General features: G+C 38.1%; 1 protein-coding gene across 36 annotated transcripts in view; it reads right to left on the reverse strand.

Annotated features, from left to right (window-relative positions):
- Positions 1-8,702: 8,702 nt before the first annotated feature.
- Positions 8,703-16,965, reverse strand: part of LOC148423271 (homeobox protein PKNOX1-like) — a 200,194-nt gene continuing 191,931 nt past the window's right edge. For 34 of the 36 annotated variants that reach the window (XM_088414723.1, XM_088414719.1, XM_088414728.1 and 31 more), the window contains one exon: positions 8,703-9,439. In XM_088414723.1, coding sequence (XP_088270849.1) covers positions 9,261-9,439 — 179 coding nt within the window. In that variant the 3' untranslated portion in view covers positions 8,703-9,260. Of the gene's footprint in view, positions 9,440-9,590; positions 9,663-10,990; positions 11,169-16,965 lie in introns of all 36 variants that reach the window. The other 2 variants (XM_088414729.1, XM_088414736.1) reach the window with 2 other exon arrangements.

A 16,965-nucleotide genomic window follows, 5' to 3' on the forward strand; every position in this document is an offset into this window, starting at 1 on the left:
ATACTGTTAAAACAAACAAAAGTACTGTGGAGGGAAAAAAAAAATCTAAAATTGTTTGTGTGCAATAAATATAAATAGACCTTTGCTGGAACAAATTGATATTTGCATCAATGTCCAAAGCAGTATGAAATAAACTGTATCTAAGATAACCTGAATCTAAAATAACCTGTCCATTAAATGAGTTGTCTGCTTAATTGAGGGGTCACTCAGTCTTGAACAAACTGCAAGTGGGGGCAGGGGAGCAGCTGCAACAGTTTGCAGAAAGGACGGCTCCTCCCCTGCCAATTAAGCAACAACACTCAATATTGTGCACTTTTATTCTTGGGAGAGTCAGCTGTCTTTAAGCCCGCCATGGTAAATTTACAGCAACAGTGACGACACCAAAGTTACCATACTGTTAAAACACAAGTATCATGATTTTTTTTTATTTTTTTTTTAAAGCCTCAAAAATTGTTTGTGTGCAATAAAGAGAGATACACTTTTGCTGGAACAAATTGATGATTGTGTCAATGTCCAAAGCAGAATGAAATAAACTGTATTGGAATCTAAGATAACCTGTCCATTAAATCAGTTGTCGGCTTAATTGAGTCCCTCAGTCTTGAACAATCCATTAGTGGTGTTGGAATTTTATTTCTAATTCAACATAAACTCAAGTCAGTAATCTGACTCCAATTTGTGACCTTACCCAACTGCCACTCATCCAACAATTTGCGCGCTCATTCTGCAATAGAAAGGTATCAGGAAGCCGGCATTTTCACACACGAGTGGATTTATTCCTAACACGCAGATCTAATACAAGCACCTGGGTCTCGGGTCCCTCTCAATACAGCCCTGTACGCCGCTGTTGCCACCAGCAGACGTACTCTCATCCGAGTTGCCCAGCAATGAGTTATACTACACAATATGCAAATGTCACATCAACAAAGGCATCCTGGCATTATTTTATTGGCTATGTGTATACTGTTGTTAACTTTACCTTGCTCTCATTGGTCTTTCTTCCCCTGCAGAATTGCTTGCTTACTCCTCCTGGTTGTAGTTTTCCTCAAAGTTGTTTTTCACCAGGTGCCAAGGTCATCTCGTCCCCGCGACTAGCACCGCTTGCTCTGAAACATTCCATTCTTACACTCCCTTGCACCCCATATTGTTTTGTTCACTTTACAGTCTCACACTCTCATACACAGAATGTAGCAATATCTAATGAACTACTTTAAGCTCAAACTCTTATATTCCTTTAGTGGGGGTAGGGGATCAGATGTGCAACTGTTTGCAGAGAAGGGAGAAAGAACCATAATCCTCAATGGCAATGGAAATGAAACTGATTATTGTTTGTAATTAATATTATTGTTGATATTGTTAATACAAGATTATTAAGATTAACATTATTGACATATATTGTTTCAATGTCCATAGCAGTATGAAGTAAGTTGTATTGAATAAATTTGGTTGAATCTGAGATACTGTAAGTTAATATTTAACAGTAAATACAAGTATAAAAAAAAAGAAAAAAGAAATCTGAGCTTACATGCAATGTGACTGTAAAAGGCCTTAAACTGAGATTTTGACCTTTTTAGCCCAAAAATCTTGGCAATACTTTCAGCTAAGAGGTTGACATTCTATATTTTGCATCTGAGGAGTAGACAGAAAGTTTATGGTGATTTTTAGACAAATATAACAGGTTGAGATTTTATATTCTGCATCTGAAGAGTAGACAGAAGGTTTGTGGTAATTTTTAGACAAATCTAACACATGCAAGTGTCAACAACTACAGCAATTGCACTATGAAAGGCCTGAAACTGAGGTTTTGACCCTTTTAGCCCAAAAATCTTTGCAACACTTCCAGCTAGGAGGTTGAGATTTTATATTTTGCATCTGAGGAGTAAACAGTAAGTTTGTGGTAATTTTTAGACAAATATAACACATACAAGTGTCAACAACTACAGCAATTGCACTATGAAAGGCCTGAAACTGAGGTTTTGACCCTTTTAGCCCAAAAATCTTTGCAACACTTCCAGCGAGGAGGTTGAGATTTTAGATTTTGCATCTGAGGAGAAGACAGGTTTTTGTTGATTTTTAGACATATATGACTCATGCAAGTGTCAACAACTATGGCAATCGTACTATGAAAGGCCTTAAACTGAGGTTTTGACCCTTTTAGCCCCAAAATCTTTGCAACACCTTCAGCTAAGAGGTTGAGATTTTAGATTTTGCATCTGAGGAGGAGACAGAAGGTTTGTGATGATTTTTAGACATATATGACACATGCAAGTATCAACAACTATGGCAATCGTACTATGAAAGGCCTTAAACTGAGGTTTTGACACTTTTAGCCCAAAAGTCTTTGCAACACTTTCAGCTAGGAAGTTAAGATTTTATATTCTGCATCTGAGGAGTAGACAGAAAGTTTGTGGTGATTTCTAGACTGCTCAAAACAATGCTTAAATAATCTAAACAATTGTTATGGTAATACCTAACTTAAAAATCACAATGTTTGCAGAAGCGTATTAGACCGTATTAGAAGACATACTTTAACACAATTTATCCTAAAAAAAACTTTAGTTTGGATGGAGTTGTTTTTAAATGAGGTACTCTGATTGTCTTAAAACTATCAAATCATTTCTGAAACACTTGACTACACTATTTGTTATTAAAAACTTCTTTTAAAAAAATGGCTTCCATGCATAACTATAAAAATAGGGAAAATTAAAGTGGATACTGAAACATCCTAACTGCTTTTTCCACCTCAAACTTTAAAAGCCAAAGCTAAAAAACAAAAACAAATTACAGTTGGAGTGAGGACTTTAAATGCCCCATTCAGAGTCCTCACTCCTGCAGTGATTTGGGTTAAAATAATAAATTCTTATTCTTTGTTTTTTAAAGAAGATAAAGTGGAAAAAGGTGTTAGTGTGTCACCTAGTACTCAAATATACGATTAGTATAGTGTGATTAGTATACGATTATTCTCTAAACATAGCAGAAAGGGTGGTCCCCACTACTTATCTGGAGTTACCCGGTCTTCACTTGCCAGATTGTACAGCAATGCGTGTGTGTGTGCGTGCGATTGAGTGAGTGAGTGACTGACTGAGAGAGAGAGAGAGAGAGAGAGAGAGAGAGAGAGAGAGAGAGAGAGAGAGAGCGTGTGATTATTTAAATAGTCATTTTTGGCAAATGGGAATTCATGGCTATGTTAGGAAATAAGATTCACAGTTTAATGTTGGAACATTTTTGAATTGTTCAGAAAAAAAAAGAAACCATGGACTAAAATTTCAATATTACCCTCTTGGCAACAATCATACCGAACATTATAAACAATTATAAATTGTCCTTAGGTGTTGTTGGGTGTGTGATTGGGTGAGTTTTTTTTTCTTAAACGAGAATTTTTTTTTAAACGAGACCTTTTTTAAATGAGAATTTATCACCGGCTATTTCCTTCTATCCATAATAGAAGAAGCCTTTCCATTTTCTTGTTAACTGAGATCCGTCCCCTAGCAAGGAAAGTCATGCCCTTAGAACACTTGCTTGCTTTAATAGCTTCCTTGTTCTTGAGAACTGTACCGATTGTCGAGCGGTTACGGCCATACTCACTAGCAAGGTTAACTATGCGTGCGCCTCCTTCGTATTTTTCTATTATCTCCTGTTTCGTTTCTATTTTCGTCATCCTCTTACTTCTTCCTTTACAGCCCACTTGCAATTTTAGAAGCCATGTCTAACAGATAAAAGTTTGCAAAGTCTTCACAACACACGGACCAGCTCGTGCCAGTGAGCAAGATGAGGGCGTTCGGCCAATAGCATATCGGCATTTCTGTGATTGACGTGACGCTGGCCAATAGCATATCGGCATCTCCGTGACTGCCTTAATCGACCAATAGCATATTGGCATTTCCGTGACATGCGAGAAAAGTTGTTTTTGTTGATGCAGCAAAGCGAAAAAAATAGTGCGGACACACGGACCGGCATGTTGGATGGTTCGTAAGACGAAAGGTTTTTGCATAAGAGGGGGACAAAAAAATGCCGCGGTCCATGTTGTAAGATGAAAAATACGTAAAAGAGGGGGTTCGTAAAGCGGGGGCCCACTGTACTTGGTTATGTAGCGCTGAATACTACCAAAACGTGCAGAAAAGTGAAAAGCTTATATAACCAAAATTGAGGCAAAAGTCCGTAAACGGGTAGAGCTGTTGCCTTTAGCAGCCAACATTCGCCAGAAGTTATGTTCAGATTCCATCATTTATATGAATGTATTTAACCATGAAATGCATAAAATACCATGATTTAGGCCCTCTAAAAAACACACAGAAAAAGCACAGACTGAAGCAGATTTACATTTCTCAATCAATCATCTATTGTACTTGGTTCAAAGGTTTCTTTATATATACCTTTTGGCAATTTTTCTTTGCCAGCAGAAACGCGGCAGTCTGGATAAAACACACAAACAACAAACAACAATACATCAGACAATATAACACTTAAAATGCCAGTCGTTAAGAGCCATAAAATCCTAAAAATCCTATATCACCCAGATCCAAAGGTTCAATGGAGCCCAGTACTCCTTCCTCTCTTTGCCACGCTGTTGAAGTTGTAAATGATTGCTGGTATAAAACTATTTTAGTAGCATTTGGTCCTGATCTTGAAGACCACGAAGGAGCAGCCGGAAGGAAGGAGCTGGAACTCGCTACGCAGAGGGTGTGAGCTGTCCATCATTATGGTGTGGGCTTTACGCTGCAGCTGGGCCTCATAGGGCGCTGTCATGGGGAGTTGAGGCTCCCCAATTAGCCTTCCAGCCCACTTGAATACCCTTCCCAATGCATTTTTGGGGTCAAGTGTGCAAACCAGGACACCAGGGCAAAAGATAAAACAGACTTGATAAAAGCATGATAAAAAAGAACAAGCATGGTCTTAGCCGAAGATAAAACAAACACTGATGTCCCTTCTTACACACAGCGTCACTATTTTGGTTAAAAGACAATTTTGAGTTAATAACAGTCCTGAGGTATTTATAATAGCTCACACATTCCAAAGGTTGTCCCTTGATGGCTGTGGGAATGTAGCTTGGTGTCTGGGTTCTAAAATCAATTACCATGTCCTTTGTCTTAGATGCGTTGGGCACCAGGAAGGACTGATCGCACCACCTGCTAAAATCCTGCAGGACTGGGTCATGGCTTGCGTTTGCGTCATGCAACAGGCTAACAGTAACGGTGTCATCCGCAAATTTTAAAATATATCTGTTGTTATGCGCAGCCTTGCACATGTTTGTGTACAGGATAAAAACCAAAGGGAAAAGAACACATCCCTGTGGTGAGCCAGTAGAGGAACAGAGTGACTCCGATAAAATACCATTCACTTTGACTCTTTGTGTTCCGTCTGTTAAAAAAAAAAATCTAAAATCCAACCCACCAGGTTCTGGTCCAGTTGGAAGTGCTCAAGCAGCCCCCTGGCTAAAATGTGTGGTTAGATAGTGTTAAAAGGTGAGGAGAAATCAATAAAAGTGAGCCTGGCATGATTTTTGTTTCCCTCTAGGTGTTTATATAAAACGGTAAGCAGGGTAAGAATGACATCATCCACACCTCTATGGGCTCTTTAAGCAAACTGCAGAGAGTCAAGTGCATGCGCGGTTTCCTTTAAAGGTTCATGATTAAGTTTTTAAGGGATTTCATTAAAAGAGAGGTGAGGGCGACTAGTTTAAAATAATTAATAGTTTTATGCCGCGTTCACATGGAATATGTCGTTTATGCTTAACGCGAGGCGTTTTGTCGCGAGGTCAAGATGAAGTTCACTTTTCACAAAACAGTATCACGCAAGGGGAGGGTAGTGAGCTTGCTGTGCACTTTACAGTGGATCCGGGAAGGAGAGCATTGCTGAGAACTTTCACTTTTCCAGGATGTGGTAGAGTCAATATTTTCTCTGACAGCACCTTTCTTCTTCTTTTTTTACACTGCGTGTTCCTCTCTTTACGGCAATACTCGTCTGCAAAAAAAATAAGATTCTATGTCGCAATCAAGTGGCCTATACCGTGCTAAATACTGTGCTGTCAGTGCTGCACTATCGTTAGCTTAGCACAGTAACAATGGTTCAACAGCTGTTAAAAAAGGAAGCAAATGCGGCACATACCAGTTGTCCCAAGTTCTCCCTTCCGCCTTTCTACAAGCCAGGTGAGTGCTCTTGCTTGGCTCCGTTTTTGTATTGAAAGCTCAGCTGGCTGTGTTGGGTAGCGCCAGTGACCGCAAAGCAGCTGCCATAGGGGGCAGGAATGAATATTCATAGAGGGCAGGAGTGAATATTCCTGCCACCTATGTGAGCCATTGAACGTTCCCGAAGCTGATTGGCTGACGCGACACGACACGCAAAAGTTCAATTTTTTTTAACCTAACTTGCGTCACGCGTAATTAAGCGCCTCGCTCCATAGCGTCCATCAAGTCACTCGATGCGTAATTGCGTTCGTCGCGCGAACTCCATTGACTACAAAACTAAACCGTCCGCTCTTCGCGCTCTATCTGAACAAGTCATTAGGTTTAATAACTTTCTAAACAGGCATAATCTCCGCTGTTTCCACAACCTAGGGACTTTCTGCTGCCTTAGTGATGCATTAAAAATACAGTGGTCCCCCGTGTTACGACATTAATCCGTTCCACGGTTGGAGTCATAAGGCGAATTTGTCGTATGACGGGCAATGTTAAATATCTAATGCGTTTAGAACCCCAGGTAAAAACATCAAAATTGTACATATATGAAAAATTGGTACCAAAATAGTATAGTAAGTGCTACATATATATAATATACATGTATATAATCAGAAAACAGAAAAAATAAAAGAATATAGAAATTATTTATTTACCTTTGAGTGCCGCTTGTTATGCTCATATTCCCTAATAAGGGTTATCTCCAGCATTGTTTCCATATAAATCATGTTCTTACTTCTCTCTTTAACATCACTAGCAATCTTGGGACCCATGGCTAACCCTTTCAACTTTGAATAAAGCAATAACATGCACGATAAATACGGTTTTGTAACCACTTACAATCGAAAAAAGCTTTACCGTTTTGCCATTTTGAAACAAGTGAGGCCGGCCAATAGCAGACCACCTTCTCCGTGAGGAGATGCCATACAATAACAGACCAGCATTGTAATCACGCGTTGCATGGAAGCTATTAGACGGCAATAGTAAATAAGTTCAATTACCTACAAATGCCAGCAGGTTGAGGAAAAACAACACAAATATAGACAAGGGTCACGACAGTTGTTTTTGTCGCAAATAGGGAAACTATAAAGAGGGGATGAAAAAACTCAGTATTCGAGGTGGCAACATGAAAATAACATAAATCAGTTGTAACATGGGTGTCCACTGTATAATAAAAGATGGGACTCAACTGTGCTGCACATGACTTGAGTAAACTAACACTTATTTTATCAGGTCCTGAACTTTTGTTCATTTTAATAGATAGAAATCACTTTTCCACCTCTCTTTGTTCAAGGGTGAAGTGTTGATCATTCTAAGATCAACTCTCAAACCTTGAACTTCCTGGCTGAAGTTAAACTGATCAAAATGGGAATAGAATGTTTTAAGAGCACCGGCATTATCACAGTTTAATCAATAACCATCAATGGAGATGTGATTGGTTTAAATGAATTTAGTCCAGCCATTGTCTGCATACTGGACCAGGCAGCAGAGAGCTTGCTAGTTTTCTCTCTAGCCTGGATTTATAGTTGGTGCTCAGTTTGTGTACTCAAATGAAAACGCTATCAAACGAAATGTGCATATTTTTTAACCACCACCATAGTCTTAGTCTACTGTTTTATCTGTCATGTTATATCTGCCAGCTGTGACTTCTTCACACTGTCCAGGTTTTGCGCATGTTTTTTAAAATTCTGCTTCCAGCCATCAATTGGATCAATCCACCATAGTGAGAAAGTGTGTGAAACCCTGTGACAGGGCGAAGCGGTGCCGTTGGCCCTTGGCACACTGAGATATCTTCAACCAACTGCTCACATCCATGTGCTTAAGCAGTCCAGGCCAGAAAAACATGGCCCCAATGAGCTTAACTGATACCTGAATGCCAGGGGTGCGAGATGGAGTGGAACTGAGAAAAAATGTTCCACTGGGACTGCATCAAGGGTTACCCGTGGATACACCGCAAGCAGTGACTTTATTTTCCCCAAATTATGAAGACTACAACATGAGACTCGCAAAAATGTAATTTAAAACAAGTTTCAAAAACCTTTTGCCAGCAAGTGGAAGAGAACAAGTGGTAGGCATTGCTCGGTGGAATAAGTCCTTGAGCAAGTGTCCTTGGGCAAGACACTGAACCCCCAGTTGCTCCTGATGCTGCATCATCAGTAGGTAAATGACTAGTTAATGTAAAGCGCTATATAAGTCAAAGTCCATTTACCATTAAAATAATTAGGTGAGATTATTTTTTTACGTTCACAGTTTCATTTCACAGAATGAAAGCCAAATGGAACAAAAAACTGTCCACAAAACCAAGGCCAAATGTTTATTTAGAGAATCATTCCACTTGTAACATATATATATATATATAATGTATATATACTGTATGTATAAATGTATATATATATATATATATATATATATATATATATATATATATATATATATATATACATATATATACATATATATATATATATATATATATATATATATATATATATATATATATATATATATATATATTCAAAGAACCCTGGAAAACAAGGTTGCTGCATTTTTTAATCTTTACAATCAACATTTACTATCAACATGATAAAAATAATAATATGCATTTTAGATTTCCAACCTTTTTGCAGGGGTCCATGTGACAGCTGTAGAGTCAGTCTGGCACACATATATTCTATAAACAAGCATGCAAAAAGAGACTACCCTCAAAAATAAGAGTGTTGTCATCCAATCTTACAATTCAAAAGGGATAAAAACAATCTACATTACATTTTTCAATATTTATAAATGGAGAATACAAACCTGCTCGTTTTTACCACTTCAGATCATTTATTTTTGGGGTTAAATACAGTACAATCCCCATAGCAACTAAATCATTTCAAAAACTGTTTCTGAAAAACACACACTTAAAAAGGTGTACCTTTGGAAGTGTGGGACATTTCCCATACATCCTGTTCTGTGCTCTGGATAAACTTAATATATGTGTCAGTTTGCACAATGACTGTCCAAAATCCCAGCTACTTGGCAAACTTCTTCTACATTTTGCACAGTAGTACAGTACAGTACAGCACAGTAGTGCATATGTTGTGTAATCTACTGGAGTGATTCTCTGTTGTCAAGCCCCAGTTCTGTCATATCAGCATCATCATCATCTCCACTGTCCCCAGACTCATCTTCACTATGGCCTCCAAGCATCACTTGCTGTACTGCCAGTGTTGCACCATCTGATGTTAGGCTGTGCAGACCTTCCACATTCATTGTCATCGTTGAACCTGAAAAGCATACGAGGAACTTAATTCTCTAAAAACAAATCTGTGTAAACATTTTATGAAAAAAAAGGAAAAACGGTAAGTTTTTCCTTGAAATTCTGAAAGATTTGACCCACAGGGACTGTGAGAACAATTGTTATTCACAATCACGTACTTGTCAGATTCTGAGTTGTGCGTGGCACTTTCCATCAAATTAATGCAAATGTTGCAGTCGTCTGGTTGAAACCTATGGAGGACCGAAGGTGCCAAAATTCAATAAATAAATGTACCATTCAATCATTAAATATAAATGTCATTAAATAATTGAATGTGTCATTAATTTATTAAAAGTGTCATTAATTAAATAAATGTTTAATCAATTAATTAAAAGTTTCATTTAATTAATTACAAATGTAATTATTTAAGGACACTTTTATTTCATTAATGACACATTTAATTATTTAATGAAATTTATTTAATTAACAAAACATTTATTTAATTATTGACACTTTTATTTAATTATTGACACTTTTACTTAATGACTCATTGTTGCGACGTTTCATGCTTTGCTTATCTGTCAAGATAGCTCGTCAAAGTTTGATGGGCAGGCCCTAACACCTTGATTGGTTACCCTGCTGTTCAAGCCAAAGCAATTCCTTCACTTTGCGGTGAATAAAACCGTTTTCTACAGGCCCTGCCTCCACATTTTCAGCAAGGTTTAAAATCCCTCTACCTAACTGTCGTGAAAGCTCACGAAGATCCTCGGTCATCGCATTCGCCATGTTTACAACCTCTTCAGGCCATAGTAATGGATTGGACATGATTTGAGTTAACAGGCTTAGGGCCCGCCCACTCACTTGACTTTATTTAATGACACTTTTAATTAATGACACATTTAATTATTTAATGACATTTATATTTAATGATTGAATGGTACATGTATTTATTGAATTTTGGCACTTTTGGTCCGCCATAGAAACCTAGGCCAAATTTTTTTCAGTTTTAACATGGTTTTCCAATTTTCACAAAACTATACTATTGGGCTGTCAACATTTTTTTCCCCATCCCGTCATCCATTTTTAACCAATTGTCCCAGGTCAGGTCGGAGAGGGCACCAGGGGTCACAAACTATAAAGTTTTTCCATATGCTGCTACAAAAACATATTCATCTGAGATCTCTCAGAATAGTTGAACATGAACAAAATAAAATACTTCCTTTTCACACGTTAACTGAAATCTTTCATTGTTGAACATGAAAAAAAAAATCATGTTTAAGGCACCAATCATTTAACAAAAAAACAATAATGCGAATAGTGACATGCTCACAGGCAACTGATGTCGCGGGGAAAAAGATGTACCCTTACAACATAATAACAGCATGCAAAGGAATCAGTCATGACAGCAAAGTTACTTCATGGCATCAATGGCCTCCACTTTGATTTTCTTCTAACATGTTGGAATTAATGGGCGACTAAAGTGATGTCGTCACAGGATCTCAGACCGCGGTCAAGAGTGTCAATTAGCCACCGAAATCCACTGCCTTCCACCATCAAAAATGACTTGTACTGTACATACCAATATCCAGTGTTGTTTTAGTGGCTCTCACATTTGATGGGTCCAGTGGCAATGCAAAAGCGTTTTTTATTGTTGCTTGCTTGGTTGAAGGTGTTTTTGAAGAGCTTGCTAGCTTCAGGTATTGGTGGTGAACTGAGCAAGTGAATATTGAATTCACTTGACATTCGGTGGGGACCGTCTGCAAATTACATGTTTCAAAATCAATGAAATAACTTTTTACCATTCTTTTTGCTGTCGTAGATCATACTTGCTACTACAGGTGAGGTTATTGTGAAAAAAATACTTTATATGGACATACATATGTATTTTATAAATGAAAAAAAAAACAATGAAATGCCTTTTCTACTTCTTTTTACTGTATTAGGTCATATTTGTAATGCCCTAACTACTACAGGTGAGTTTTTTTTGGTGAAAAATGGCTTTTGATGGACATGGTAAATAATGAAAAATAAAAAATATTCACCAAAAATCAAGGAAATTACTTTTTATCTTTCTTTTTGCTGTAGTAGGTCAAACTTGTAAGGCCCTAACTACTACAGGTGAGTTTTTTTTTGTGAAAATTGACTTTTGATGGACATGGTAGGTAATTAAAAATAAAAAATATTCACTAAATATCAAGGAAATTACTTTCATTTTGCTATAGTAGGTCAAACTTATAATGTCCTAACTACTACACGTCAGTTTTTTGTGAAAAAAGACTTTTGATGGACATGGCAAGTAATTATAAATAAAAACTAGAGCTGCAAGCAGCTATAAAGGGCCCTCGCAGACCTGTGCACGTTGGGGTATGAACAGGTCGGGGTATGAACAAGGACTAATAACGATGAAAAAGTAGTTGTAGATGACTTCAGTGCAGGACTCTTACCAAATATGTAAAATTTAGACAAGGTGGGACAATGTGGGTGGAGTTACTGCAGCTTTTATTGTTCCAATTTTGTGACTTTCAATGCCATATAGGCCACACCCACTGTCGAAACATTGTACTGATTTGTGGAGGGCATAAGGCATGGCCACTGGCTTTTCAGAAAACATTTATGGGTTTCACTTCAAGGGGCTCAGCAGAGTACATAAAAGCATTAAGGATTTGCTATATTTTTTGCTGCCACTAGGTGGCGCTCGTACTATGGTAAAAAAATAGGCTTGTAGGTGTGTTTCACATTGGACTCCCATCCCATATATGAAGTTTTGCAAACATCAGATCATCTAGGTCCAATTACAGCAACTTTTACCGTTTTGGCGAGACATCAGACTTTGAGTTTGCATAGAGGCCACGCCCTTTAATGAAAAGTCATATAAGTTGAGAACCTTAATGTTCCAATGTGTCATAGCTTTTCTGACCATTTTTGAGTTCATTTAGTCAAACAGGCATTTCAGAGTACATAAAAGTATAAAAAAATGAGATTTTTGTCCGCCACTGGGTGGCGCTGTAAATGATTTGAAAGTTTATCACATAGCTGTATTATTGCATGACTTTTAAAGGCCCAGGAAAGTTTCAGATGGTTTGAAGCTGTCATAGCCGAGTTAATAATATTTTTGTCACTCTTGGCGAAGGAAATATTAAACATAATTTGAAGCTCCGCCCCCATCTTTTATGTCAAGAGATCTTCACGATATTTGGACTATGTGTGCCCCTCAGTTGGATAATGATTCATGCCAAAGTTGAAGGTAATGGGGTGAATCGTTTAAAAGAAAAAGGCACTAGTTTGAGACCAGCTAATGTCTAAGAATGGGACAAAACTGCACATTAAAAAAATTCATAACAATTTTTCTGTACATCCTAGCACATCACTTCTATTGACCTTTTTGTAGGTCTTGCAGTCCTTCATTTGCCTACAAAGTTTCATAGCTGTAGGCCAAACCAAACAGGATTAACTGTAATCTTTCGACTAATGACATTTTTTGCAGCCACTAGGTGGCGCTAGCTTTAAACTGGAATATATTTTTGTCGATATGTTCAGGAGAATATTTTCATCCAATGTGTGAAATTGTGAGAAGATCAGATCATCTGGGTCAAATTACAGCAACTTTTACTGGACAGATAAAGCTTCGGAATGAAAATGGTCACAGAGGCCACGCCCATTATCGAAACTTCGTAAAATTTAATGGAGGTCAGCAAGGCTCTCTAGAGGCTTGTCAGACTTAATTTCAGCAATATTACTTCAAAGGGCTCAGCTAAACACATAAAAACGTTTAAAAAATGCTATAGTTTTGGCTGCCACTAGGTGGCGCTCACACTATAGCAAAAAATAAGTTGATAGGTGTATTCCGCATTGGGAATCCATCAAATATGTAATGTTTAGAAAAGATAAGACCATCTGGGTCCAAATACAGCAATTTTGTTCGTTTTCGCGAGAAATCAGACTGACATTTTTGTTTGCCACTAGGTGGCCTTATAAGCAATTTAAGATTTTTTTAAACACATGTGTTAAGGGCTTGAGTCTTTATGTGTCTGTGAAGTTTCAGATTTTTCCAAGCTTGGAAAGCTGAGTTATAAAGGTTTGTTTCACATGTGGCAAAGTAATCATCAAAGGCTTAATATGAAGCCCCGCCCCCAACATATTTGTTGGCGGATCGTCACGAAAATTTGAACAATTGTGGCTCACAGTCAGATAAAACATCACAGCAAATTTGAAGTCGATCGGGTCAAGCGTTTGGGAGAAAAAAGGAGCAGTTCGGGACCTGCAAATGAGCAAAAACGGGCCAAAGGTGCACATTCAAAAATTCATAACTCTCTTTCTGTACATCTGAGCATATGGCTCACGCTGACTTTTTTGTAGGGCTTGAGGTCCTACATAAGGCTACAAATTTTTGTAGCTCTAGGTCAAATGGGCCGGGAGTAAGAGGCTATTTTCCACTCATAAGGCCATTTTGGGGCCAATTACAGCCACTTTTTTCGTTTTGGCGAGTCATCTGACTTTGAGGTGGCGTGCAGACTACGCCCATTATCGAAAAGTCGTAAAAATTTAAAACCTTAATATTCCATGTCTTATTGATATTCTGACCAATTTTCATTTGTTTTACTCAAACAGACTGAGCACAATACATGAGAGTGTAAAAAATGACATTTTAATCAACCACTAGGCGGTGCTAGTAGGTATTTAAAAAAACTTTTTTTTAAAGGTGTTAAAGACATAAGTTTCCATGTGTCTATGAAGTTTTAGATTTTTTTAAGCTAGTACATCAAAGTTATTAAGGTTTTTGTCCCTCTTGGCGAAGGAAAAATTGAACACATTATTTGAAGCCACGCCCCTATCATATATGTCAGCGGATCTGCACCAAATTTCGCACACTTGTGCCCCTATGTGTGAATATGGACCACAGCAAATTTGAAGGTGATTGAGTAAAGCGTTTAGGAGAAACAAGGAGCAGTTTGGGACCTACAAACGTGCAAAAATGGGCCAAAAATGCACATTCAAAAATTCATAACTCTTTTTCTGTACATCTGAGCACATGGCTCGCGCTGACTTTTTTGTAGGTCTCTAGGTCCTACATATGCCAAAAATTTTTCGTAGCTCTAGGTCAAACAGGCCGGGACCAGGTGCACTTTTTCGACCTTAGGTGGCGCTGCAGAGCCATTTTTTTTGCATTGTTTTGGGAAACACAAAAATATCCAATTTTTCACCGGGCCCGACAAATGTGCAAATTTTGGTGACTTTTCGTGCATGTTTAGGCCCTCAAAAATGGAAAAGCGCTGCACAGTAAATAATAATAATAATAATAATAATAATAATAATAATAATAAGAATAATAATCTGGAGAAAAACAAGAGGGCTCTCGCAGCGGTAGCTGCTCGGGCCCTAATAATCTGGAGAAAAACAAGAGGGCTCTCGCAGCGGTAGCTGCTCGGGCCCTAATAATAATAAGAATAATAATCTGGAGAAAAACAAGAGGGCTCTCGCAGCGGTAGCTGCTCGGGCCCTAATAATAATAATAATCTGGAGAAAAACAAGAGGGCTCTCGCAGCGGTAGCTGCTCGGGCCCTAATAATAAGAATAACTAGAGCTGCAAGCAGCTATAAAGGGCCCTCGCAGACCTGTGCACGTTGGGGTATGAACAGGTCGGGGTATGAACAAGGACTATGAACGATGAAAAAGTAGTTGTAGATGACTTCAGTGCAGGACTCTTACCAAATATGTAAAATTTAGATAAGGTGGGACAATGTGGGTGGAGTTACTGCAGCTTTTATTATTCCAATTTTGTGATTTACAATGCCATATAGGCCACACCCACTGTCGAAACATCGTACTGATTTGAGGAGGGCATAAGGCATGGCCACTGGCTTTTCAGAAAACATTTAAGGGATATCACTTCAAGGGGCTCAGCAGAGTACATAAAAACATTAAGGATTTGCTATATATTTTGCTGCCACTAGGTGGCGCTCGTACTATGATAAAAAATAGGCTTGTAGGTGTGTTTCACATTGGACTCCCATCCCATATATGAAGTTTTAAAAATATCAGATCTTCTAGGTCCAATTACAGCAACTTTTACCGTTTTCGTGAGACATCGGATTTTGAGTTTGCATAGAGGCCACGCCCTTTATTGAAAAGACTTAAAAGTTGAGAACCTTAATGTTCCAATGTGTTATAGCTTTTCTGACCATTTTTGAGTTCAATTAGTCAAACAGGCATTTCACAGTACATAAAAGTATAAAAAATGAGATTTTTGTCCGCCACTGGGTGGCGCTGTATATGATTTGAAAGTTTATCACATAGCTGCATTATTCCATGACTTTTAAAGTCCCAGGAAAGTTTCAGATGGTTTGAAGCTTTCATAGCTGAGTTATTAAGATTTTTGTCACTCTTGGCGAAGGAATTATTAAACATAATTTGAAGCTCCGCCCCCATCTTTTATATCAAGAGATCTTCACGATATTTGGACTATGTGTGCCCCTCAGTTGGATAATGATTCATGCCAAAGTTGAAGGTAATGGGGTGAATCGTTTAAGAGAAAAAGACACTAGTTTGAGAAAAGCTAACGTCTAAGAATGGGACAAAACTGCACATTGAAAAAATTCATAACAATTTTTCTGTACATCCTAGCACATAACTTCTATTGACTTTTTTGTAGGTCTTGCAATCCTCCATTTGCCTACAAAGTTTCATAGCTGTCAGTCAAACCAAACAGGATTGACTGTAATCTTTCGACTAATGACATTTTTTGCAGCCACTAGGTGGCGCTAGCTTTAAACTGGAATATATTTTTGTCGATATGTTCAGGAGAATATTTTCATCCAATGTGTGAAATTGTGAGAAGATCAGATCATCTGGGTAAAATTACAGCAACTTTTACTGGACAGATAAAGCTTCGGAATGAAAATGGCCGTAGAGGCCACACCCATTATGGAAACTTCGTAAAATTTGGTGGAGGTCAGCAGGGCTGTCTAGAGGCTTTTCAGACTTAATTTCAGCGATATTACTTCAAAGGGCTCAGCTAAACACATAAAAATGTTTAAAAAATGCTATATTTTTGGCTGCCACTAGGTGGCGCTCGCACTATAACAAAAAATACGTTAATAGGTGTATTCCGCATTGGAAACCCATCAAATATATGAAGTTTAGAAAAGATAAGCCCATCTGGGACCAAACACAGCAACTTTGTTCGTTTTGGCGAGACATCAGACTGACATTTTTGTTTGCCACTAGATGGCTTTATAAGCAATTGAAGATATTTTTAAACACTTGTGTTAAGGGCTTGAGTCTTCATGTGTCTGTGAATTTTCAGATTTTTCCAAGCTTGTAAAGCTGAGTTATAAAGGTTTGTTTCACATGTGGCAAAGTAATCATCAAAGGCATAATATAAAGCCCCGCCCCCAACATATTTGATGGCGGATCATCACAAAAATGTGAACAATTGTGCCTCACAGTCAGATAAAACATCACAGCAAATTTGAAGTCGATCAGGTCAAGGGTTTGGGAGAAAAAAGGAGCAGTTCGGGACCTGCAAATGAGCAAAAACGGGCCAAAGGTGCACAT

The sequence above is a fragment of the Hippichthys cyanospilos genome, chromosome 5, assembly GCF_059441005.1.
Source record: "Hippichthys cyanospilos isolate Australia breed blue-spotted pipefish chromosome 5, RoL_Hcya_1.0, whole genome shotgun sequence".
NCBI classification, from domain to species: domain Eukaryota; kingdom Metazoa; phylum Chordata; class Actinopteri; order Syngnathiformes; family Syngnathidae; genus Hippichthys; species Hippichthys cyanospilos.